The sequence below is a fragment of the Pan troglodytes genome, chromosome 4 (genome assembly GCF_028858775.2).
Source record: "Pan troglodytes isolate AG18354 chromosome 4, NHGRI_mPanTro3-v2.0_pri, whole genome shotgun sequence".
NCBI lineage: Eukaryota > Metazoa > Chordata > Mammalia > Primates > Hominidae > Pan > Pan troglodytes.
The window spans coordinates 154,727,415-154,754,116 of NC_072402.2; the positions used below are offsets into that span (position 1 = coordinate 154,727,415).

Genomic DNA, 26,702 nt, shown 5'->3' on the forward strand with positions numbered 1-26,702 from the left:
GTGAAACCCCATCTCTACTAAAAATACAAAAATCAGCTGGGTGTGGTGCTGCACGCCTGTAATCCCAGCTACTTGGGAGGCAGAGGCAAAAAATTGCTTGAACCCGGGAGGTTGCAGTGAGCCAAGATTTCGCCACTGCACTCCAGCCTGGGCAACAGAGTGAGACTCCATCTCAAAAAGAAAAAAAGAAAAAAAGAAAAAAAATTGTTTATATAAATTGACTTGATGTGATGTTATCTTAATGTGCTCAGTTATTGAATTTTGTCCTTGGTTACAGTCCTTACTTGTCTTTTTACCTGTAATAGAAGATTCTGTCTCTATCTAAATAAATAGATTTGAGAGTAGCTGCACACAGACATGGCCATGATTAACAATTCAACGCTATGCAATCATGAAGAAATGTAAAATTGTTTAAGTCTTCTGGTGCCTATCACAAGAGATCATCACCTCCTGGAATAGGCCTGAAATGTGCCTGGCTTCCTGCTGGTCCCCATTTCATGGCTTAGTTCTAATCCTAAAGAGAGCCCACCGGGAAGGTATTTTAATAGAAGGAAGGGGGAGAATCTGAGTGAAGGACAAATCTTCTCATCTGTAAAATCTTAATCCCTGGAGTCAGAATCCCAGGTCTTCTACTTAGTCACTATGTGACCATGGACAAGCTATTTAGCCTCTCTGAATCTATTTCTATGTCTAGCAACAGTAGATTCAATAGGGTTCTTTGCAAGGGTACTTTCAGGTCCTTCCTGACAAACACTATGAATACAGTGGAGTAACAGCATTTGAGCCATGCTTGCTTAGAAGCGGCATAGCCAGTGTCTGGGAGTGCAAAACTATGTTGTTATTACTTTACCTACAGGGTGGGAGGGAAGTGTAATGTGGGTTGATGGAGAATGGGGTTTCAGGAGGCAGGCTTTGCTTTCATTTTTTAATTACAACACACAAATACTGCATGCTCATTTTAGAATGTGCAGCTAAGCATAAAAAAGGAAAACTAAAAAAACCACAACCAGGTCAGGGACAGTGGCTCACACCCATAATCCTAGCACTTTGGGAGGCTAAGGCAGGAGGATAGCCTGAGCCCAGGAGTTTGAGACCAGTTTGGTGAGACCCTGTCTCCAGAAAAAAATAAAACTGGCCAGGCGTGGTGATGCGTGCCTGTGGTCCCAGCTACTTGGGAGGCTTGGGGTGGGAGGATCACTTGAGCCTGGGAGGATGAGTCTGCAGTGAGCTGTGATCGTGCCACCACACTCCAGCCTGAGCAATGGAGTGAGACTCTGTCTCGAATAAATAAATAAACCATAACTTTAACATCCAGAAATGAGCACTTTTGCCATTTTGCTTTATATACTTTTATAGAATTTTATCCTTCTAGGATTTTTTTCTTAACAGAAATAATTACTATATTCTATATGAACTATAGTATATCCTAATTGTATACTATTTTAAAAGTAGCTTCTTTCACTTAATAATGTGTTATAACCAACATACTATAACATTCTATAACCTATGTCAGTAAATGCACTGCAATGACTACATTCTTATGCTCTGTTGCCCAGGCTGGAGTACAGTGGTGCAATCTCGGCTCACTGCAATCTCCACCTCCTGGGTTGAAGCGATTCTCCTGCCTCAGCCTCCCAAGTAGCTGGGATTACAGGCACCCGCCACCACACCCAGCTAATTTTTCTATTTTTAGTACATACGAGGTTTCATCATATTGGTCAGGCCGGTCTCAAACTCCTGACCTCAGGTGATCCACCCGCCTCAGCCTCCCAAAGTGCTGGAATTACAGGCGTGAGCCAGCGTGCCCTGCCAATGACTACATTCTTTACGGCAATACGTGCACATGCTTAACTAAGTAATCCCTTACTATTAAACATTTAGGTTGTTTATAATATTTTCATGACTATAACTGTTAACAATGAACATCCTCCTCATACATTTTTATTTATTAGTTCAATTTTTTCCTTAAGATAGAGCCCAGGAAAGTGACCTACTGGGTCAAAATGTATTCTGCATGTTTTCAAGATACCTGGGAGAAGACATCTTGACATCTTCAGTCAAGGCACAGAAAGCCCAAGTTTCTGCTACTGCCAACCTTGAACCTGCCTCTAAATTGTTTTCCCTTACTTCTAAACATACCTATTCTGTAGGTAACTGAGACCAAGAATAACCTCACCGGCCAGGCGCGGTAGCTCACGTCTGTAATCCCAGCACTTTGGAAGGCCAAGGCGGGTGGATCACCTGAGGTCGGGAGTTGGAGACCAGCCTGACCAACATGGAAAAACCCCGTCTCTACTAAAAATACAAAATTAGCCAGGCGTGGTGGCAGGTGCCTGTAATCCCAGCTGCTCGGGAGGCTGAGGCAGGAGAATTGCTTGAACCTGGGAGGCAGAGGTTGCAGTGAGCCAAGATCGCACCATTGCCCTCCAGCCTGGGTAACAAGAGTGAAACTCTGTCTCAAAAGAAAAGAAAAGAAAAGAAAAGAATAACCTCACTATCCTGAGGAGTTTTTTTTAAATCCAGCACAAATCTAGCCATACGTCAACACATTGAACATATACGTGGTGGTAGTTCTGATATTTAGCCAGTATGTCAGATCAATCAGTGCATGCCATACAAGTTGCTAAATGTTTAAATGTTATGCCATGTAATGGCATTCACAATGTCACTAAGGTATTTGGCTCTACACTAAATAGCCCCACTTTGATCATTTTGAATTTTTTATACAATGGCCACGTTGTCATTTCTTACAACTGGCTATCAGAAGGATTATTCTCGGGCCAGCTGCGGTGGCTCATGCCTGTAATCCCAGCACTTGTGGGAGGCCAAGGCAGGCAGATCACTTGAGGTCAAGAGTTCCAGACCAGCATGGTTAACGTGGTGAAATTCCATCTCTACTAAAAACACAAAAATTAGCCAGGCATGGTGGTGGGTGCCTATAATCCCAGCTACTGGGGAGGCTGAGGCACAAGAATCACTTGAACCCGGAAGGTGGAGGTTGCAGTGAGCTGAGATTGTGAAACTGTACTCCAGCCTGGGCGATGAAAGTAAAACCCTGTCTCATAAATAAATAAATAAATAAATAAATAAATAAATAATAAAAAATAAAAACCTCAGAAGGATTATTCTCATAACCTCAGATTTTTTTTGTTTGTTACTTCAAAAAGTTACTTGCACATACTAAAAGGCAGATTGTTTCTTACAGGAGCCAAAAGAAAAGATCTTATTAGTAAATCTATCTAACTTACATGGAGGTAGAAGACTTTGATGAGCATCATAAGACTAGGTCCCTTAAATTTTTCCCAAGTTCACTGAGAAAAAAAGTATGGGAACATTTTACAGAATCAAAGTTATTATCTAGAACTTTGTTATCTTAAAAAATCATCCTGGGCCGGGTACGGTGGCTCACGCCTGTAATTCCAGCACTTTGGGAGGCCGAGGTGGGAGGATCACTTGAGATTAGAAGTTCAAGACCAGCCTGGTCAACATGACGAAACCTCATCTCTACTAAAAACACAAAAATTAGCCAGGTATGGTGGTATGCACCTGTAATCCTAGCTACTTGGAAGGCTGAGGCAGGGGAATCACTTGAACCCAAGAAGAGGAGGTTGCAGTGAGCTAGGATCCCGCCAGTGCACTCCAGCCTGGGTGACAGAACAAGACTCTGTCTCAAAAAAAAAAAAAAAAAGAAAGAAAAAAAAGTCATCCCATGGGGAGGTTTATGTATAGAAAAAAATCAATAGACGTTTTAAAATTTCTACATAAAATGGTCATTAGGTAGGGGAAATATATTAGGAAAATAAACATATTATGTTAGTTTCACTTACATTTTACTTTTGTTTGGGGCAGCCTCTACTCCACCCCATCAAAGCATGCTGTTTCCCTATTGATAATTGAATTCCTCCTTGGTGTGTTATCTTAACTTGTTCTCCTTAAATTAGCTCATTCGGGCCGGGCGCGGTGGCTCACACCTGTAATCCCAGCACTTTGGGAGGCCGAGGCGGGTAGATTGCCTGAGGTCAGGAGTTTGAGACCAGCCTGGCCAACATTGTGAAACCCCACCTCTACTAAAAATACAAAAATTAGCCAGGCGCGGTGGTGTGCGCCTATAGTCCCAACTACTCTGGAGGCCGAGGCAGGAGAATTGCTTGAACCCAGGAGGCGGAGGTTGCAGTGAGCTGAGATCGCATCACTACACTCCAGCCTAGGAGACAGAGTGATGTTCTGTCTCAAAAAATTAGCTCATTCTTTCTTCCCCTATTTTCTCCCAGCAGAAAGTCTGTGTACTATGTATCTAAGTACGCTATTCAGTAACATATTCTCTTTGGGCATCTCTGACAAACTGGGTCACCTAAATGAACTTTCCAAATTAAAGCATCCCGAGGCGGGCGGATCATGAGGTCAGGAGATCGAGACTATCCTGGCTAACACGGTGAAACCCCGGCTCTAGTAAAAATACAAAAAATTAGCCGGGCATGGTGGCGGGCGCCTGTAGTCCCACCTATTCGGGAGGCTGAGGCAGGAGAATGGCCTGAACCCGGGAGGCGGAGCTTGCAGTGAGCAGAGATTGCGCCACTGCACTCCAGCCTGGGCAACAGAGCAAGACTCTGTCTCAAAAAAAAAAATAAAAAAATTAAAGCATCCTATTTAATAGTCAAATTATTTTCTTCAACTTTTTTTTAAGAAGAAAAAAAAATTCTGTGGGCTAGTCTTACAGACATAGTCTTTAAATGTAACTTGCTTCCAAGGAGATATACAAGTGAATCCGGCTAATCAAATAGGGGGGAATATGCTTACAGTTTGATTGTTATTCCAAAGGCCATCTGAAGACTCTGTCACGTTGTCATTCCCATCTACTCAACAAGAAGGAAATTTAATTAGAATTACAAAAAATATTAAATTTTCACTGCAGACACTAAATATATTCACATTACCTTCTGGCGATGAAAAGTTGAATGATAATATGATCAAATTCTGCAGGCACTGCAAGAGTCATACCAAGTTATTAATGTTATATTAATTTCTCCTGTAAAGTTGTATTTCTTAACCTTTCTGTCACAGGCTCTTTGAAAATGGACTCTTTTTTTTCTTTATTAAAAAAATAATGCATGTGCACACACATGAATTTTATCTACTATTTTAGGGTCATCACAGAAGCCCATTCATGGAACCAGGTTAAGAATGCCATTTAAAGGCAATCAATACTTTTATGCTATCTAAACAGCTGTAAATGAATGGTCAGAGGCATGTACATCCAAAAACCAGAACCACCCTTTTCAGAATGGACATCATATTGGTTTTATATTCAGAAGGAGTAAAATATGCCGTAATATCAAAAACAGGTGGCATATAACTCCTGTGTTGTTGCCGATGTGCTTACATTTTGATCTAGAAGTGCTTTAGAAAATACAGCAGCCACCAGATCAAGCATATTATGCCATATAAGGATTAAGATTTTATGTATTATATAAGATACATTTCTCTTAGAGTTGAACATTTAAAAATTTCAACATGTCTTAAAATATCTGCTTTGTAATAGACAGTATATTCTCAGCCAGGCATGGGTGGCTCATGCCTATAAACCCAAGCACTTTGGGAGTCCAAGGCAGGCGGATCACTTGAGGTCAGGAGTTCAAGACCAGCCTGGCCAACATGGTGAAATCCCATCTCTAACAAAAAATACAAAAAATTAGCTGGGCATGGTGGCACATGCCTGTAGACTTAGCTACTCGGATGGCTGAGGTAGGAGAAGCCCTGAACCTTGGAGGCAGAGGTTTCAGTGAGCTGAGATGGCACCACTGCACTCCAGGCTCGGCAACAGAGTGAGACCCTGTCCCAAAAAAAGAGTATATTCTGTTGGCCTTCCTAGACAACTATAGGTCAAATACAGAACTGTCTTTTTACTGAGCATCTACCATGTAGTGAACACTTTACATTCTAACAACCAGTTAGTTCCTTAATCCCATTTTTATGGATAAAGAAATACACAGGAAATGGTTAAATGATGATTTCTAATTAAGTGACAAGAGCCTCTGCTGATAACCTACACAACACATTGCACTTCTATGAAATGGAAATACTTAGGTCTATGAAATTCTGTAACTGGTGACAATGCTATAGGGCTCAACATGAATAAACTTGGACTAATATCTCCCCAACATTTACATTACTGTGTTTACATTTTACTGCTTCTGAGGCTTCCTAGAAAGCCAAAGGCAAGGCCAGGCGCAGTGGCTCATGCCTGTAATCCCAGCACTTAGGGAGGCTGAGGCAGGCAGATCCCTTGAAGTCAGGAGTTCAAGACCAGCCTGGCCAACGTGGTGAAACCCCATCTCTACTAAAAATATAAAAAGTTAGCCAGCATGATGCTGCACATCTGTAATTCCAGCTACTTGGGAGGCTGAGACACAAGAATTGCTTGAACTCAGGGGGTGGAGATTACAGTGAGCCAAGATTGTGCCACTGCACTCCAGCCTGGGCAACAGAGTGAGACTGAGAAAGAAGGAAGGAAAGAGAAGGGAAGGGAAGGGAAGGGAAGGGAGAAAGAAAGGACAAAGGAAGGAAGGAAGGAAAGAAGGAAGGAAGGAAGGAAGGAAGGAAAGAAGGAAGGAAGGAAGAAAGAGAGAAAGAAAGAAAGGAAGGAAGGAAGGAAGGAAAGAAAGGAAAGAGGAAAGGAGGAAGGAAGGAAGGAGAGAGAAAGAAAGACAAAGAAAGAAGGAAAGAAAGAAAGAAAAAGAAAGAAAGAAAGGAAGGAAGGAAGGAAGGAAGGAAGGAAGGAAGGAAGGAAGGAAGGAAGAAGGGAGGGAGGGAGGGAGGGAGGGAGGGAGGAAGGAAGGAAAAAAGAAAGCCAAAAGCAATATGTAGGTTTACGCAATATATAGAATCTCAGCCCTGTTTGTGACAGGTATTATGACCTTAAGTAACAGTCTCAGGAAGAGGATGGGGTGATGCAGAAAAACAGCATGGACCGGAGTCAGGTAAAATTTGAGTTCAATGCTGACAATGTCTGTTAGCAATGTAACTTTGATACTCAAGGTCCTTTTCATACACACAGTTATGTATGTATGTATAGGTATATAAAGGGGTGTGTGTGTATGTGTGTGTGTGTGTGTGTGTGTATACAGTAGTGCCCCCTTATCCACAGGGGATATGTTCCAAGGCCCTCAAGTAGATGCATGAAACCAAGGATAGTACCAAACCCTATAGAGACCATGTTTTTCCTAGATATACATACCTATGATAAAAGTTCAATTTACAAATTAGGCACAGAAAGATATTAACAGCAATAAATAATATAATAGAAAAATTATAGAAATAAACTGTAATAAAAGCTATGGGAATTTAGTCTCTCTCAAAATATCTTAGTATTTGAGGAACATAGTTGACTGCTACAGAAAAGCAAAACTGCAGATAAGGGGAAAACTACTATATATATATTTCTAGCTACAGTACGCATGAACTACAACCTATTAATAGTACACAGCCCATCAAGTTGTTACAATTAAATTAGATGATGCATGTAAAGTGGTTGGCACTAGGCTATTATTATTATATAATGGGAAGAGGAGTGGGGAGGAGGGAGGGATAGATACTATGCAACGCACTTTCCAAATATCATATACTCTAATCATTCAAAGAGGAATGTTCAACAATTTTCCTGTGGGCACAGAACTAGTAACTTATAGCTGAAATGGGAGTTGTGTCTCCAAAGCAGATTGATAGCGCCTCCTCAATCTGGCAATAGCATTAAATATGGCCTGCCTTGAAAGAATTAAACAAGATAATATATCCATTTCCTGGCACATACATCTGTCAAAGGTGGGTAGTGGGCCATATGACAGCTCCAATCCTTTCCAGATCTAATATTCCTTGCTTCCATGAGCCTTTAGGCAACTGAGGGCCAACCCAGGCACAGTAAGAACTTGGCCCAAGAGCCTTGGATCTATGGCCAAAATGGCAGCAACCACACAAATCCTGGGGATACAGCTGCTCCACTATCTGTTCCACCCTGGAAAACTCTACTTTGACCAGGTTTCACTGACATAGTATTTCAGAGAATGATTCCCCACTCCTACTTTCTTCCTCCTTACACTCTCAAAGAGTGGGGTGCAGCTGCTCCTACCACTGTTACCTTGTGTTTTTATCTATTTTCATTTTGCTTTTGTGCCTGGAAACAGTTTGTGCTAAGGATTACACTTTCAAAATGAAATGTCACCATTATCTAATCCCAGTTGAATGAGTCCCTCTGTGAATCACACTGCAGGTCCATTTTAAATTAACCAGCTACCAGGAATGATTGGCAAAAAAGGTAGGCCATGCAGGCTGGGGAGCAGCTGCCTACAGATTGGCAACAGCTGAGTACAATGAGTCATACACACAAGGAGGCCTGCAAGACGTGACCTTGCTTGGATGCCACACAAGGACACAGAGCCAGCTCAGCATCACAGAGGAGCTCAGCACAGGGCACTTCCAGAGCTTACCACTAAGGGAAACAAGGAGAGTTAGCTGGGAAAGATGACAGGTTTCAGCATCACCTTTCTCCAACACAAGGAAAGACAGGTCAATTCCACACTTCCAAGGAGCAGAGACTCTAAGAGGCCTGTTCAGATTTGAAAGAATAGTAAGGATTGTTTGGAGCAGAGTAGCAGGATCTCAGAGGGGCATGCCTCTTTGATGTTGGTGTGGGTGTCCTCAACTTATCTGTCTTAGTCTGTTGAGGCTGCTATGATAAGATAGCTTAGATTGGGTAATTTAAACAGAAATTTATTGCTCACAGTTCGAGGCTCGGTAGTCCAAGATCAAGGCACAGGCTGAATACTCAATCTAGTGAGGGTCCTCTTTCCTATAGATGGTGTCTTCTATTTGTTCTCATATGGAGGAAGGGTCAAACAAGTTCCCTTGGGCCTCTTTTTGTTTAACTAATTAATTTATTGTTTCTCTCCCATCCAGAAAATGTAACTTGGGCCTTTTATAAGAGCATTAATTCCATTCATGAAGGCGGGGCTCTCATGACCTAATCATGCTCCGAAGGCCCCAGCTCTTAATGCTTGCATTGGGAATTAGCTATCAACATGAATTTAAGGGTGTGGTGTTATGAGATTATACATACATATATAGATAGATAGAGGTCTGTGCATGGTTCCTGGCTCATAACTTCCATATCCCTGATTATAGTCTTTTCTTATCATGGTAAGTATGTTTGACCTCAGGAAACAATATTGGACTTTCTCCTGCTCTCCTTTCACCTGACAAGGCAGAACTTTAATTTCCCCTGCCTTTCTGATTGTGGGTCATAAGACACTTCCCAGAGAGAGTCCTTCCCTGTGCCCCTGGGGGATGGAATGTTGATGTCTTGAAGTTTCCATAAAAACCCAAAAGGCCTGGGTGCGGTGGCTCACGCCTGTAATCTCAACACTTTGGAAGGCTGAGGTGGGCAGATCACCTGAGGTCAGGAGTTCAAGACCAGCCTGGACAACATGATGAAACCCCATCTCTACTAAAAATACAAAATTAGCCGGGCAGGATGACGCATACGTGTAATCCCAGCTACTTGGAAAGCTGAGGCAGGAGAATTGCTTGAACTTGGGAGCAGAGGTTGCAGTGAGCCAAGATCATGCCACTGCCCTCTAGCCTGGGCGATGACAGAGCAAGACTCCGTCTCAAAAAAAAAAAAAAAAAAAAAAAGTACAAGAAGACTAGGTTTTGAGAGCTTCTAGATAGTCAAACACTTGGAGGTTCCTAGAAGGTGAAGTTCCCAAGGAAGAGCATGGAACCCTTTCCCATATACCTCATCCTGTGCATCTCATCATCAGTATCCTTTGCAATATCCTTTATAATTATCTGGTAAACATAAGTGTTTCCCTGAGTTCTGGAAGCCACTCCAGGAAATTAATAGAACCCAAAGAGAGGGTTGTGGGAACCCCAACTTGAAACTGGCCACTCAGAAGTTCCAGAGACCCGAACTTGTGACTGGTGTGTGTGGTGGGGTTGGGAGGGGCAGTCTTGGGGACTGAGCCCCTTACCTGTGGGATATGACCCTCTCTCCGGGTAGACAGTGTAAGAACTGAATTAAAGACACAGCCGGTGTCCACTGCTTGATGTATGGGGAAAAAACTCCACACATTCGGTCACAGAAGTCTTCATCTGAGTTGATGATTGTTGTTGACGTGGTGTGAGAAGAGACAGAAAACCCAGTTTGGGAGGTTCCCTTAATAGCGAGGACACAAACATTCAAATCATAGCCCCATCTGAGAATGCTCATGTAAATGCAAATTTGATGAGTCAGTGGAAGCCTCCTGGTACTTTTTGGGGTCTGGGACTTGTCAGAAGCATAGGGTCTGGTGTTTGAGCTAAACATCAGAGGGCTGGATTTAATTGTTTTAAGGCCCTGGCCCAAGGAATCAAGTCAAAATAATATGTTCAGATTCAAGACTGGTTGTTCTATTTGATTTCTAAAAACAAGGTAATATGCATGTGGATGTTTCCAAATCACATAAGCTATCTGTGCAGTCAGGCATTTGGATTCTTGATGTTCTAAGGAATAATAATAATAGCTGCTATTATATTTATCACTTACCCCCTGTAACCATGTCCCAAATCTTTCATCCCATTTGATCCTCACAAGCATTCTGCAAGATCTTGGTATTACATCCTTTTTACAAATGACAAAACAGCTGGGCACGGTGGCTGATGCCTGTAATCCCAGCACTTTGGGAGGTGGAGGCGGGCAGATCACGAGGTCAGGAGATCGAGACAATCGTGACTAAGATGGTGAAACCCCGACTCTACTAAAAATACAAAAAATTAGCCGGGTGTGGTGGCGGGCGCCTGTAGTCCCAGCTACTCGGGAGGCTGAGGCAGGAGAATGGCGTGAACCTGGGAGGCGGAGCTTGCAGTGAGCCGAGATCGTGCCACTGCACTCCAGCCTGGGCAACCATGCGAGACTCCATCTCAGAAAAAAAAAGAAAAAAAACACACACACACACACCAATGACAAAACATTCAGAAAGGGTAGATATTTGTACAAGTCAAATGACTGATCTGTGTGGCTGGTGTTGGCACTCAAGTCAGATCAGTAGTATTCCAGAGCATGTGCTCTCAACAAAGTCAATGGTTATCAAGGTTTGAATGATCCCAGGTCTTCAGGAAAGAGAACGCAGTTACCTGTTGTGTAAGAGTACAATGATGAGCTGGTGGGTTCTGTCCTTATTGCTCCCTGCAGTGTCATAGGGTGGGTTTCTGCTGGCTGAGGTGAAGATGGTGAAGTGGCTACTGGAATGAAAAGAATGGAAGAATTGTTCCATTTGTGGAGGAAAATGTGCACCCAAAGAAAAATAAAGAACAAAACTAGAATCAGGAATTACCATCACCTTTCCATGGGCCCTTCTCCTGGCCTTCCACAGTGGGCATGCAGGGCTTCTACCGACCCACTTCTGAACCTTTCGGCTCCTCTTAGAAATGTATTCAAAGATGGCCTTCAGGCATTGCCCTGCTATCTAATTATCTCATTAACACGAGGAAATGCGATCTAGATAATGTTCCACATAGTCAATATATACGATTATCTCAAACTTTCTATACTCCCAGGTTCCCTCTAAATAGACAAAGCCAACAACAGGGCATTTTATGTAGAATACCCAGTTAAGCTTTATTTTATTCATACAAGTGATATTTCACTTTCAGAAAATGGGGGCTTAGGAATTTGCACTAACATGCCCTACCCCCTTCACAACAGCCCCATTCTGGGTTTCCTGGCCTTACTCAAGTTCAATTACCCACACATCTAATAACTAACAGAGAATAGATACAATATTAATTCCTTGAGGTCTCTTAAAGCTGACAATATTGCCCAATGTCAGCCTTAGTAATGATTTACAACCCTAAAGGTAAGGTTCCTGGCAGGACCTGACCCCAGCTCCTTCTGCATCTGCATTCTAGTCATTCCTTTAGGGGTGATTTCCTGTGTTTTCTGACTCATCTTACACTTCTCACGGTAAAGCTTCCATTAGGAATTCTCCAGCATAGGGCTACATTCCCCTTTCCTTTCCTGAAATCCCTCCTTTATTTCCTATCAGATATCTCACCTTATTTGCAAAGTTGATCACTTGCCTCTTCACAAAGCATTTACATGATTCCCTTCTCTTAGAGCACCACAGAAATTTAGAGACAATTAGTGACGGTGACTGGATGAATTCCCAAACCTGGCTTTCCTTATTGCCTCTCACTGGTCTGTTTCTCTTTCTCCACCACAGTCTCAATAACTTCACTTTTCAACATCACTCTTTCTCCTGTTCTCAACTTTTTCCTGTTTTCCTCTAGTGCTCAAACCTGTAAGAGGATGTGGCTCTCTTTCGGAACGAAAAACAGAACAACACAGGAGAGTCACGTGGGCAGTCTGTACCCAGTTGAGTTCTGTGCAAAAGATCTCTTGAGCTTAACTTCTTTCCTAAGTTCCTTATGGCATCTTTCTTTTCTCCACTGCTCCTACAACCATACATACAATTGTTCCATGGATGTTTTAGGCAGCGAGCAGGTACTAAGGGCACTGAGCAGGGAGGATTGGATGCAAAGATAAATGTCCCTGCGTTCTATTTGCTCCAGGGTTCTCTCATTCCTGGACTGTAATGTTCAACTCATGCAAACTCTTTAGAAAACTATCCAGATAAGAATAACCTCAAGTGATACCATCCTCCAAGTTATAGCCATATAAACCAACTCTTAGGAGAAAGGCAACTTTCTCCCAAATCTCGGCTTTAAATGAAATCAGTGACTTGGGGATGTTCTCCAAAACAAGTCCACTAATCCATCCACCTTAGCAGACACAAGCTAAGTATTAAAAAGTGAAATCAACATTGAGAAAGTCTAACAGACTCTCTAGTGTGTGCGGCTGCCTGGAACAAAACTGTTTTTCTTACAAAACTTTTATGGCTCTAAAATCCCAGGTATGACCTAATTAACACCCTCTCTTTCAAACTGAGCTACTAGCCCAACCCTTCAGATCTCTCCTGGTTAAACACACAATTCAATGGGAGTCAAGGGAAATCAATACGTTCCATCAGATTTTTCCAGCTAAGAGGCTGCGACATTTGTTACTCCTCAGAATCCAGAGCCACCCTAAGGGGTCAATGGATTTCTGAGGGCTTTGAGAATATCCACTAAAAGTTATCTTTTAAATCCCAAAAATGGAAGATTTGAACCTATACTTGTCCTCAGAATGACAAGCTATTTCCCTACCTATAAGTCAAGTTATCCTCCATTTGTATTAAATCTAATGTCTTATTTACAGGGAATTTGAAGTATCAACTATATGGCCTGAACTGAAAAAAATAAACTGTACATTCTAAATCCCTAAAGCCCTTAAATCCAATGTTACTTTTTCCTAAGTATAAATCACACCTTTTGCAATTTCCACTGTACATAAATAAATTAAAGGACCTTTGAAGTAAAAATGTGTAAGTCATTGACTACCCTGAAAAGACAGTGTGGTTGTTTAAGGGTTTTTTTCAGTAAAAATGTTAGATCAGGGCAAACTCATCCAAACATAAAACTCAGTGCTGATAATAGGAGGCATGATCCAGTAGTTAAAAGTACTGGCCCTATTTCAAGCTAACAGAGATCAAAACCTGACTCGACCACTATCTATCTGTGTAAATTTCTTTTTTTCTTTCTCTTTTCTTTCTTTTTCACTCTGTTACCCAGGCTAGAGTGCAGTGGTGCAATCATGGCTCACTGTAGACTTGACCTCCCGGCCCCAAGCGATTCCTCCACCTCAGCCTCCCAAGTGGCTGGGACTAGAGGCATGCACCACCATGTAGAGACAAGGTCTCTCACTATGTTGCCCAGGCTGGTTTTGAACTCCTCGGCTAAAATTACAGTCATGAGCCACCGCACCTGGCTTCTATCTGTGTAACTTTCAACAATGAACTTTTAGACTGTGTCTCAGTTCTCACAATTATAAACCACACCTACAGTGGATATAATTATCCTAAGAATTAAATGCATGAAGCATGGTGCCTGGTAGATAGAAAACAGTAAATGTTAACTTCTCTGAAATCAAGATCTGCTTTCAGAATGGACTAAATGATCTCTCTTCAGAGCTCTTCGTGAGGACACAATCTCATTTATCTGACCTTGGTTCTCTGGCATTCCCTGTGTTTTCATCATTAAGTCATACCTAGCTGAGTCAGATCCACAGTATCCCTGTTAGATGTTCTACATCAGTGGTCCAGCTATTTTTGGTTAATAATCAATTTCTTTGAGAATTGACAAAAAGCAATGGGTCCCCTCACTCCAAAAATGCTTATTGGTGCAAAAGATGCATACAACTTGGGAGTTGGGGAGGATCACAAACCCTGAGGAGACCCTGATTGAAACCCAGGTAAGACCCCTCACTCTAGACTGTCCTTCTACCTTGATACAATGCCCTGGATGGTCCGCAGCTCCTCATTAGAAGGCCTTTGGGCTTCCAAACACATCTGTTTTACCTGGTTCATGGTTCTGCCTGGGCAAAGGCATTGGAGGAACAAAGGTAGAGACCGTTGTTGTCACTGGAACACTTGTTGTTGTTGGAATGCTCGTTGTCGTTGGAACGCTCGTTGTCGTTGAAACAGTCATTGTCGTCAGAACTGTCGTTGTCGTTGGAATGCTCATTGTCGTTGGAACAGTTGTCGTTGGGACAGTCGTTGTCATTGGAACAGTCGTTGTCGTTGGAACAGTGGTGCTCGTTCGAACAGTCATGACGGTTGGAACAGTTGTGACAATTGGAGTAGTCGTGACCTTGGCTGGAGTCAGAAATCAACATGAGAGTGAGCATAAGTCAAACAAGAAACAAGAGCCTCAGGCTGGAACTGTACCCTAGCACACCAATAACAGACTGTCCCTAGGTGGAGTTAACTTCCTGAACTGTCAATCTTGGTCATTGCCCAGCTAGAAACTGTGACAGGAGAGGGCCTTGGAGACATACCCCTCCTTCCAAAAGAAAAGCAGATGTATTGAAAGGTGCATGCATATTCAGCAAATAAGAACAGATGCCTCATATTTGCACTGAAGCACTTTTTTGGGGTCAGGGTCTCACTCTGTCATCCAGGCCGGACTGCAGTGGCATGATCAACTCACTGCTGCCTCGAACTCCCAGGCTCAAGCAATCCTCCTGTGTCAGCTTCCCAAGTAGCTGGGACTACATGCAGGCATCACCACACCTGGATAATTTTTAAAAAAACTTTTTTTGTAGAGACTGGGAGTGGTGGCTCACGCCTGTAATCCCAGCACTTTATGGGGCCAAGGTGGGTGGACTACTTCAGCTCAGGAGTTCAGAGTTCGAGACCAGCCTGGGCAACAGGGCGAAACCCCATCTCTACAAAAAATAGTCAAGTGTGATGACACGTGCCTGAAATCTCAGCTACTTGAAAGGCTGAGGCATAAGGATTGATGAACCCCAGAGGTGGAGGTTGCAGTGAGTAGAGACTGGGCCACTGCACTCCAGCCTGAGAAACAGAGCGAGACCCTGTCTTAAAAAAAAAAAAAAAAAAAGAATTGACCTCATCTTGCTCACCCTTATAAGGGAAACAATCCAAGCCCAAAAGCTAAGAGACTGAAAATTAAAGTTCCTCTTAATTAAAACGAAAATAGAGACATAGCTTTTTAAGGTCATAAGTATTGGGTTCTACTATCATTGTAAGACCTTAGTGGAAGAAGATTCATTAAGAAACAGCAACGGCCGGGCGCGGCAGCTCACGCCTGCAATCCCAGCACTTTGGGAGGCCGAGGCGGGTAGACTGCCTGAGGTCAGGAGTTTGAGACCAGCTTGGCCAACATGATGAAACCCCATCTTTACTAAAAATACAAAAATTAGCCAGGCATGGTGGTGCGCACCTGTAGTCCCAGCTACTCAGGAGGCCGAGGAAGGAGAATTGCTTGAACCCAGGAGGCAGAGGTTGCAGTGAGCTGAGATCGCATCACTGCACCCCAGCCTGGGCGACAGAGAAAGACTCTGTCTCAAAAAAACAAAACAAAAAGTCAGCAGCAAGGCTGGGTGCTGTGGCTCATGTCTGTAGGCCCAGCCCTTTGGGAGGCCGAGGCAAGTGGATCACTTGAGCCCAGAAGTTTGAGACCAGCCTGGGCAACATAGCGAAACCATATCTCTACAAAAAAAATTTTAAAAATTAGCCGGGCATGGTGATGCACTCCTGTAGTCCCAGCTACTCAGGAGGTTGAGGCAGGACAATCACTTGAACCCAGGAGGCAGGGGTTGCAGTGAGTAGCAATCACACCACCGCACTCCAGCCTGCTACCTGGGCAACAGAGTGAGACTCCATCTCAAAAAAAGAAAAAAAAAAAAGGCCCTGCGTGGTGGCTTACACCTGTAATCCCAGCACTTTGGGAGACTGAGGCAGGCAGATCATCTGAGGTCAGGAGTTCAAGACCAGCCTGGCCAACATGGTGAAATCCCATCTCAACACAAAATACAGAAACTAGCTGGGTATGGTGGCGCCTGCCTATAGTTCCAGCTACTCGGGAGGCTGAGGCAGGAGAATTGCTTGAACCTGGGAGGCAGAGGGTTGCAGTGAGCCACGATTGTGCCATTGCACTTCAGCCTGGGCAACAGCGAGACTCTGTCTCAAAAAAAGTAAATAAAAAAATAATAAAGGACAGTTCCTCAAGGTGAATAAATTCAGCTTGATAAAAATATTCACTGTATTTTACTATGGAACAGTAAATGCTATTTCTTGGGCCAACTACTATGTTTGAAGTACATTTGGCCCTCCATATTTGTGGGTTCTATATCTGTAGATATAACCAAGACTTTGGATGGAAAATGTATGGTGGAAAAAGAAGGATATGTTGTCTGCTGTACTGAACAAATACAGACTTTTTTGTTTGTCATTATTCCCTAAATATTTCAGTAAAACAACCAATTGCATAGTATTTACATTGTATTCGGTGTTATAAGTAATCTAGAGATGATTTAAAGCATATGGGACTATGTGCATAGTTTACATGCAAATACTACACCATTTTATATAAGGGACTTGAGCATCTGCAGATTTTGGTATCAAGAGGGTCCTGGAAACAATTTCCCATGGATATCAAGGAACAATTGTACTGCTGTAGGAGCTAGTTTGCTGATTCTAGCCTGACCTTGAATTATGCTTGGCCTTGTAACTTCATCTACACAAAAGTTATTCTATTTCCCAAGAACAAGAGTTTATTTAAAAACAGGACTTACGGGAACCTCCTCTTTCCCTATTAAGAAAAAAGAAAATTACTACCAAACAGAAAATTCAATTAACTAGCAAGAAATATCAAAGAAAAACTTACGTGGCACAATCTCCAATGATACGGTGATTTTCATGTCATTGAACCACCCACGGTGCTCAACACGGCAACAATATACGCCACTGTCAGACACAGCTGTATTTTCTATGGTCAAAGAGACATCCCTTCTTGCAAGGTCCCCCAATAGCTTATAGCGTGTGTCCTTCCGATAGGTGACGTGGGTTCCATTGGTCCAGACAATGCCATTTTGGCATGTGAATAGAGAACATGAGCCTCTATTCCAGCACATGGATGTGACAGCTCCACTGTAGTGGCAGGGTAGTGTGACAGACGGACCTGCCTCTCCACCAACCTTTACAGAACCAGCTACAGAATCTGCAAAGAAGAAAAGACAAACTGAGAATGAGCCCTCACTATTTCATCTTGGGTGGGCACAGTGGCTCACACCTGTAATCCAAGAACTTTGGGAGACCAAGGCAGGCAGATCAACCCAGGTCAGGAGTTCAAGACCAGCCTAGCCAACATGGCAAAACCCGATCTCTACTAAAAAAAAAAATACAAAAATTAGCGGGGTGTAGTGGTGTAATCCCAGCTACTCAGGAGGCTAAGGCAGGGAGAAGTGCTTGAACCTGGGAGGCGGAGGTTGCAGCAAGCTGAGCTCGTGCCACTACACTCCAGCCTGGGTGACAGAGCAGACTCTGTCTCCCTCTCCCCCCAAAAAAAATTCTCTTAATTTTTTTTACTTGTTTTACTTTCTTTAAAAAAATATTTTATTCATTTTTTAATTGTTTATTTTTTATTTTTTTGAGACAGAGTCTTGCTCTGTCACCCAGGCTGGAGTGCAGTGGTGCAAAGATCTTGGCTCACTGCTACCCCCGCCTCCTGGGTTCAAGCAATTCTCATGCATCAGCCTCCCAAGTAGCTGGGATTACAGGCACATGCCACCACGCCCGGCTAATTTTTGTATTTTTAGTAGAGACAGGCTGGTCTTGAACTCCTGACCTCAAGGGATCCACCCACCTGAGCATCCCAAAGTGCTGGGATTACAGGCATGAGCCACCATGCCCAGCCTTGTAAATAGACATTATAGCTGGAAGGTTTTTCCCCTTTTTCCAAGTTAGCTGATATAGCTGGAATTTTTAAAATTTGAGATTATAAGCATTTTTCTATGCTAGCATTCTTTTAATTTTTTTTTTTAGACAAAGTCTTTCTAAAAAGAATTTCTTCTTTTTTTTTTTGAGACAGAGTCTCGCTCTGTCGCCCAGGCTGGAGTGCAGTGGTGTGATCTCGGCTCACTGCAAGCTCCGCCTCCCAGGTTCACGCCATTCTCCCGCCTCAGCCTCCCCAGCAGCTGAGACTATAGGCACACGCCGCCATGCCCGGCTAATTTTTTTGTATTTTTAGTAGAGACGGGGTTTCACCATGTTAGCCAGGATGGTCTCGATTTCCTGACCTTGTGATCTGCCCGCCTTGGCCTCCCAAAGTGCTGGGATTACAGGTGTGAGCCACCACGCCCGGCCACCAAGAAATTCTTGTTTAATTTTGCCTAATACTAGTATCATTTTTTTGGATTACACATATAATGCATGCTATTACAATTTGGTTATAGAAGTATATAATGAGAGATTATTTTTCCCCCATAATCCCAAAGGCATATATCGCTCCAGAAATTTGTGTTTAAAAATTAGGATATGTCTATTTTACTCTTTCCTTATCTCATAGAATGTTTTGAATTAAAGTGTTTATTTCAAAATAAAATACTTAGGCCAGGTGTGGTGGCTAACGCCTATAATCCCAGCACTTTGGGAGACTGAGGTGGGAGGATCACTTGAGCCCAGGAGGTCGAGGTTGCAGTGAATCAAGATTGCCCAACTAGGCCAGGCGCGGTGACTCACGCCTATAATTACAGCACTTTGGGAGGCCGAGGCAGGTGGATCACAAGGTCAGGAGTTCAAGATCAGCTTGGCCAAGATGAGGAAACCTTGTCTCTACTAAAAATACAAAAAAATTAGCTGGTAGTGGTGGCAGGTACCTGTAATCCCAGCTATTTGGGAGACTGAGGCAGAGAATTGCTTGAACCCAGGAGGCAGAGGCTGCAGTGAGCCGAGATCACGCCACTGAACTCTAGCCTGGGTGACATAGTGAGACTCTGTCTCAAAAAAAAAAAAAGATTGCCCTACTGCACTCCAGAGTGAGACCTCATGAAGAGAGAGAGAGAGAGAGAAAGAAAGAAAAGAAAGAAAGAAAGAAAGAAAGAGAATTGAATGTGGCTGAAAAAAATCGGAAGGCACAAAAAAATACAATAAGGATTAACCCTCCCTCCACCTCCCACCCTCTGCCCCCATCCCACAGTACCCACTGTCACTATTTCCTATATACATGTGTCTATGCATATACATCTAACCACTCCCTTTTTGTTTAAACACAAACGGCAGCATGTGACACACTGTGCTGCATCTTGCCTTGTTCATTTAGCCATGAATGTTGTAATTCACAGCAGTTAAGCAATTTCTTTGGCCTAAAACTTTATTCTGGTCCTGCTCACTAGTTAACTCATAGCCATACAACGGTGCCCAAAGAACATCTACATTAATCCACCACCACCATCCCCTCCCCTTCCCTTACCCCATTCTCTGGCTTCTAACCCCCCTCTACTCCCTTCTTCCCGCCCAGGGCACCTACTCACTTACCTGCCAGATGTAGGATGAGGCTTAAGATGACCACTTGAGGATGCATTATGGGATCAGCCTGAAGGAAAATGAGCAGACAGGCTGGTTGGTACCCTCCACCAGATGGTATCTGATCAAGTCTTAAATCTCAGATTGCAACTTATCTTTTCACCCAGTTGGTTGATTCATATGAGCCTGCTCTGCTGGAAATGAGAGAAGACCACATATAACGGCTTCAGAGCTCTGTTAGTTCCCTGCAGCTGAGAGCTCTGTGCCTTCCAAAGGACCGGGAAAGCTGTCCACAGAAACAGCCCCTGACTTCCCAGCTTCTTCCCCACACATAGCCGCCAAACTGACTCCTGGTCCTGATACAGGGTATCAGGGAACAAACAAAAAGGAAACAGGGCCGGGCGCGGTGGCTCACACCTGTAATCCTAGCACTTTGGGAGGCCAAGGCGGGCAGATCACGAAGTCAGGAGATCGAGACCATCCTGGCTAAAAGGGTGAAACCCCGTCTCTACTAAAAATATAAAAAATTAGCTGGGCGTGGTCACTGGCGCCTGTAGTCCCAGCTACTCGGGAGGCTGAGGCAGGAGAATGGCGTGAACCCGCAGGAGGCGGACCTTGCAGTGAGCCGAGATCGCGCCACTGCACTCCAGCCTGGGCGACAGAGCAAGACTCCGTCTCAAAAAACAAAAAAAAAAAAAACAAAAAAGAAAAGAAAAGGAAACTGGAAGCAGAGAACCAGCGTGGCTCAATGGCAGCACGAGAGCAAATGCCAGCATTCCAGTGGCAGAGATGCACTTGCTTTTCAGAGTAAACTGGGCCTCTGGTGGACGTGGAGCTTTTCCTACTCAATGGCCACAACGACTTATCCCTAGCCTTAACAGTCATATTGCCAAGTTTGCCATTAGCAAGAGAAATTGAGAGTGAATGTGAATCACTGTGCCTAACCTTTCATGCTCCTGGACAACATGCTTCAGACTATACCTCCTTACCAAGGGATTTCAAGAGAATGCTTCAGGAAACAGAAGTCTGGAGCAGACTTACGTTCAGATCCAAGCTCTGTCACTCACAATGCCGGGTAACCCTGAGAGTTCCTGAGTTCTCTTCAAACCTCTATTTCCTCAGTTGTAAAATAGCACTAAAAATGCTTCCTCTATCTCCCACCAAGGATTGATATAATAAGCAAAAAGGGCCACGGAAAAACTTGGAAAACTAAACCTACATCATATGCACTAATAGCACTAGCTAAGGTTTTTGGAGAATACTATATAGCAGGCTCTGTGTCAAGCACCCACATGCGTTAAATCGGGCTGTTGACTTCTGCTCTTAATCATTAAACCATGCAAACATGAGTAAGCTTGCCTAGTACTTCATTAACTCCTCTTCCGGTCTAAGAATTCAGTAACTTCCAAGGAGGCAGTGGTGGTCTGTATCTTGCAGCTTATGACAGGGTTCATGGGGAAGTGGATGATCTTAGCATAGTGTTTTGTATGGCAGTTTAAAAATTCATTTCTTGACCGGGCGTGGTGGCTCGTGCCTGTAACCCCAGCACTTTTGGAGGCCGAGTAGGCCAGTCACCTGAGGTCCGGAGTTCAAGACCAGCCTGGCTAACATGGTGAAACCCCGACTCTACTAAAAATACAAAAATTAGCTGGGGGTGGTGGCGGGCGCCTGTAATCCCAGTTACTTAGGAGGCTGAGGCAGAAGAATTGCTTGAACCTGGAAGGTGGAGGTTGCAGTGAGCCGAGATCAAGCCATTGCACTCTAGCCTGGACAACAAGAGCAAAACTCCATCTCAAAAATAAAAATAAAAATTCATTTCTTGCCAGGCACAGTGGCTCACGCCTGTAATCCCAACACTTTGGGAGGCCAAGGCAAGTGGATCACCTGAGGTAAGGAGTTTGAGACCAACCTGGGCAACATAGCAAGACTCCCTCTCTGCAAAAAAACGAACAAAAAAATAGTCAGGCCTTGTGTACCTGACTGTAGTCCCAGCTACTCAGGAGGCTGAGGCAGGAGGGTTGCTTGAGCCCAGCAGTTGGAGGCTATGATTGTGCCACTGCACACCAGCCTGGGTGACAGAGCAAGACCCTGTTTCTTAAGGAAAAAAAAGATTGAAAAAAAAAAAAGCTAATTCAATTCAACCAGTTATTACTAACATATTGAGCTGATGGGACATGACTCAATATACTAAGGACGTCAAAAATCCAGACTTGTGCAATCGGGCAGGGACATGGGTAAGTAAGCAACTAATGAAATCAGGATAAGTGAGGTAAAGGTAAATATATAATCAGACTACGTCATTCCCCCACTTATAACCCTCTCATAACTCTCTCAGAAAAATAATAATAATAATAATAATTCCTAAATCTTTACTCAAATTACTGAAGCCCTGGTGATCTGGCCCTGACCTACCCCATAGATTTCTTCTACCACTCTCTCCCCTGCTGACTCAGCCCCAGCTACTAGAGCTGTCTTTCCAACTTGCCTCAACCCTAAGGCCTTTTCCGTGGCTGTGTTCTCCATCTAGCTCCCCAGCCCCACCATTTTCACTTTTTTACTTTTCATTTTTATCCCGGCTTAAATATGACCTCCCTGGACATTTTTCACTGGTCCTTCAATCTAAAGTAGCCAACCAGTCCCTCTCACTATTATTATCTTGTTTTCCTTAATCCATTTTATCTGTGTGTGCAATATATGTGGTGTCTGTCTCTATTTCCTCCTATAGAGTGCTGCCCAGTAGAATTTTAGTAATGGAGTTATTCTGGTAACGGAGTTATTCTGGTAACGGAGTTATTCTGGAACTGATGAGCCAGAAAGAGCCAAGACAGGGATGTGGAGCCAGTGCTCTGAGATGTTACATAACTGCACAATTCCATAGGATTTGAATTTGAATTCCATAGGATCGATTCTGTCTCCAGTAGAATATTGGTTACAGAGTTATTCTGTGTGAGTGTCGTGCACTACAGCAGCCACTAGCCACATATGACTATTGAGCACTTGAAATGTGGCTAGGGCAACCAAGGCATTTTAAATTTTTTTTTTTTTTCCAAGACAGAGCCTGACTCTGTCACCCAGGCTGGAGTGCAGTGTCACAATCTCAGCTCAGTGCAATCTCCATCTCCTGGGTTTAAGTGATTCTCTTGCCGCAGTCTCCTGAGTAGCTGGGACTACAGATACGCGCCACCATGCCTGGATAATTTTTGTATTTTTAGCAGAGGCAGAGTTTCACCATGTTGGCCAGGCTGGGCTGGAACTCCTGGCCTCAAGTGATGCGCTCATCTCAACTTCCAAAAGTGCTGGAATTACAGGTGTGAGCCACCATGCCTGGCCTAAAAATTTTTATTTAATTTCATTTTAATTAAAATTTCAGATTGCTTGAGCCCAGGAGACAGTCTTCGGGGAGTTGAGATGGCACCACTGCACTCAAGCCTTAGATGACAGAGCTTTCAAAAAAATAAATTAATTAAAAATAAAAAAATAAAATTTAAATTGTCACACATAGCGACTGTGTTGTGTGGCACCCAACTCCAGACCATAAACTCCTTTAAGGCAATTTAAGTGTTGAAGCCAGGCATGGTTGCTCACACCTGTAATCCAAAGGAGGCCGAGGCGGGAGGATCACTTGAGGTCAGGGGTTCCAAACCAGCCTGGACAACATGGTGAAACCCAACTCTACCAAAAATGCAAAGATTAGCCAGGCGTGGTGGCGGGTGCCTGTAATACCAGCTACTCAGGAGGCTGAGGAAAGAGAATCGCCTGAACCCGGGAGGCAGAATTTACCCTGAGCCGAGATCATGCCACTGCACTCTGGCCTGGGCCACAGAGTGAGACTTCTCAAAAAAAAAAAAAAAGTTATTAATTGAATAAACAAATGGAAACACAAACCCATAGGGAAAGACCATTCATTTTGATGACGGAATGTGGGGGGTGGGAAGAATTTCTTAAAAAGTGACATGTGAGAAGAATGGGTGGAGGGTGTTTCAAGTGGAGGAAATCATGAGCCAGAGAGAGCCAAGACAGGGACGTGGAACCAAGGCTCTGAGATGTTACATAACTGTACAATTCCATAGGGTTGAATTTTCTGACACAGGACCATCTCCCATGAGAGACGCCTGTGGTCTAAAGACTCCCAAACAATATAGCACAGTGGATTTTTTTAATGAGCTATACAACCTCCATGGATCACTACTCTTTAGGGCAAACTTCATGACCCCCTGAAGGATGCATCCCGGTTGTGGGGTAAAGCTGGAAGTGACAATACTTGGGCACCAAAGCTGAATTTCCAGCTGCTTACTAGGGAGCTGCATCTGTATAAACCAAGATTAACGGCAGTGAATTGAAATGATTCAGAACATGGGCCGGGCACGGTGGTGGGTGCCTGTAATCCCAGCTACTTGGGAGGCTGAGGCAGGAGAATTGCTCGAACCCGGGAGGTGGAGGTTGCAGTGAGCTGAGATCATGCCACTGCACTCCAGCCTGGACAACAGACTGACACCCTGTCTCAAAAAAAACAAAGAATTCAGAAAAGAAAATAATTCACTGTTCTTTCTTGCAATCACCACTTACTTCCCTGCTATCTCAGCGCACATCATACCTCCAGCTCCAGCCTCCTGCAAAACAGTTCAGCTGTTCATATTCCCCATGCTTTCACCACAGCAAGATCTTCTTAGGCCCCCTCCACAACTAGGGACTCACCAACTCCACATCATTGTACCTGTCAGTCTCTCCCTCATCCCCATCACTTTATATTAAGCCTCTATAATCCAGACTTCTGCAATTCCCTCCAAAACTGTCTTCTTACCTTTCAGTTCTCTTCCTGCCCTGCCCACTGCCCTAAGCTAGTTATTTTCCTTCACTTACTCCTCTGATTTCATAACAAGTAATATAATGCTTCTGTTTTTTTATATCTTTTACAAAGATATAAAAATTACAGGGTACCACCTATGTTTACCATAGAAAATACATAAAAGCCCAAGTATGGTGGCTCACACCTGTAATCCCAGCACTTTGGGAAGCCAAGGCAGGAGGATCACTTGAGGTTAGGAGTTCAAGACCAGCCTGGCCAATATGACAAACCCCTGTCTCTACTAAAACTACAAAAATTAGCCAGGCGTGGTGGCGCGTGCCTGTAGTCTCAGATACTAGGGAGGCTGAGGCAAGAGAATCGCTTGAACCTGGGAGGTGGAGGTTGCAGTGAGCTGAGATCACACACCACTGCACTCCAGCCTGGGTGACAGAGTGAGATTCTGTCTCAAAAAAAAAAAAAAGAAAATATATAAAAATACCAAAAGTGTACTCATTTAACATTTATTTGTTGATGATCTGCGATATGTTAGAAATGATCCTATTCATCTGGAATGTACCAATGAACCAAAGACCCCTGGCCTCATGTAACTTACATTTTTTTTTTTTTTTTTGAGATGGAGCTTCGCTTTTTTTGCCCAGGCTGGAGGGCAATGGCACGATCTCAGCTCACTGCAACCTCTGCCTCCTGGGTTCAAGCGATTCTCCTACCTCAGCCTCCCAAGAAGCTGGGATTACAGGCATGCATCACCACACCGGCTAATTTTTGTAATTTTAGCAGAGACGGGGTTTCACCATGTTGGTTAGGCTGGTCACGAACTCCTGACCTCAAGTGATCTGCCCGCCTTGGCCTCCCAAAGTGCTGGGATTATAGGCGTGAGCCACCACGCCTGGCCTCATGTAACTAACATTTAACTGAAAAATAAATATACAGATTTTTAAAACATCACTAAAATGTAATTTATCAGCATATTACAAGTTGAGGAATGCTAATGCAAAAAAAGCAAAAGGATACGCAAGAGCAGGGTGAAGGCGGTTGGGAGTGGAGGGTTGAGGAGGCACTGAGTTGCAATTTTAAACACGGTGGTCAGGTTTGAATAGTCTCTATTACTTTCACCAAGAAGATGATTATTTGAACTAAGAAAAAGGACAAGGAAGTTAGCCAAGACAGCAAAAGCTTTCCATGGAGACAGACAGGAAGGGCAAAGGCCCTAAGGCAGGAGGGTGCCTGGTGTGTTTACAGGGCAAGAGAGGCCAGCGTGACTGCAACAGAGCGAGGGACAGGGATCACAGAGGAGTGAGGGCAGAGGACAGACACATGGGGCTTAGGAGCCATATTCTGAGGACATAGGCTTTCACCCCACATGAAAAGAAGCACCACTGCAAGGGCATAGGGTGATAGTATCTAACTTCCTTTGAGAAGGACCACTGTGGCTGCTAGATTGAGAAGCAGGGAGACCTGTCAGGAGACTATGGAAAGATTCCAGAAGAGATGGGTTAGCAGTGGAAGTGGTCAATGAACTTTCCTCACTCAACCTAGAGTAGCCAGATGTGATGGCTCACAGCTGTAATCCCTGGACTTTGGGAGGCCAAGGCGGGAGGACTGCTTGAGCCCAGGAGCTCAGGGCAACATAGTGAGACCCTGTCTCTACAAAAAAAAAAAAAAAGAAAGAAAAAGAAAAATTAGCCAGGCATGCTGGCATGCAACTTGTAGTCCCAGCTACTAAAGAGGCTGAGGCAGGAGAATGGCTTGAGCCAAGGAGGTGGAGAAGGTGGAGCAAACAGGATTTCCTGTAGGATATGAGGAGAAAGGGCCTAAGATGACTCCAAGGATTTCGGCCTGAGCCACGGGAAGAGCTGGAGGTTCCAGCCAATTAAGACAAGGAGAGCTGCAAAGGCTGGGCTCAGTGGCTCACACCTGTAATCCTAACACCTTGGGAGGCCAAG

At 43.8% G+C, this 26,702-nt stretch overlaps 1 protein-coding gene across 5 annotated transcripts in view; it reads right to left on the reverse strand.

Annotated features, from left to right (window-relative positions):
* The window catches only part of HAVCR1 (hepatitis A virus cellular receptor 1), a 75,482-nt gene extending 54,215 nt beyond the window's left edge, over positions 1-21,267 (reverse strand). For 2 of the 5 annotated variants that reach the window (XR_008548122.2, XM_016954110.4), the window contains exons 1-6: positions 20,994-21,267; positions 19,965-20,146; positions 17,317-17,649; positions 14,484-14,780; positions 11,164-11,271; positions 4,798-4,853 (exon numbers count right to left, since the gene is read on the reverse strand). Coding sequence is in view for 4 of the 5 variants with exons in the window: in XM_016954110.4 (XP_016809599.2) it covers positions 4,798-4,853; positions 11,164-11,271; positions 14,484-14,780; positions 17,317-17,649; positions 19,965-20,010 (840 nt within the window). In the remaining variant the exon portion in view is untranslated. The remainder of the gene's footprint in view (positions 1-4,797; positions 4,854-11,163; positions 11,272-14,483; positions 14,781-17,316; positions 17,650-19,964; positions 20,147-20,993) is intronic. The other 3 variants (XM_063811613.1, XM_016954109.4, XM_016954111.4) reach the window with 2 other exon arrangements.
* Positions 21,268-26,702: the final 5,435 nt, after the last annotated feature.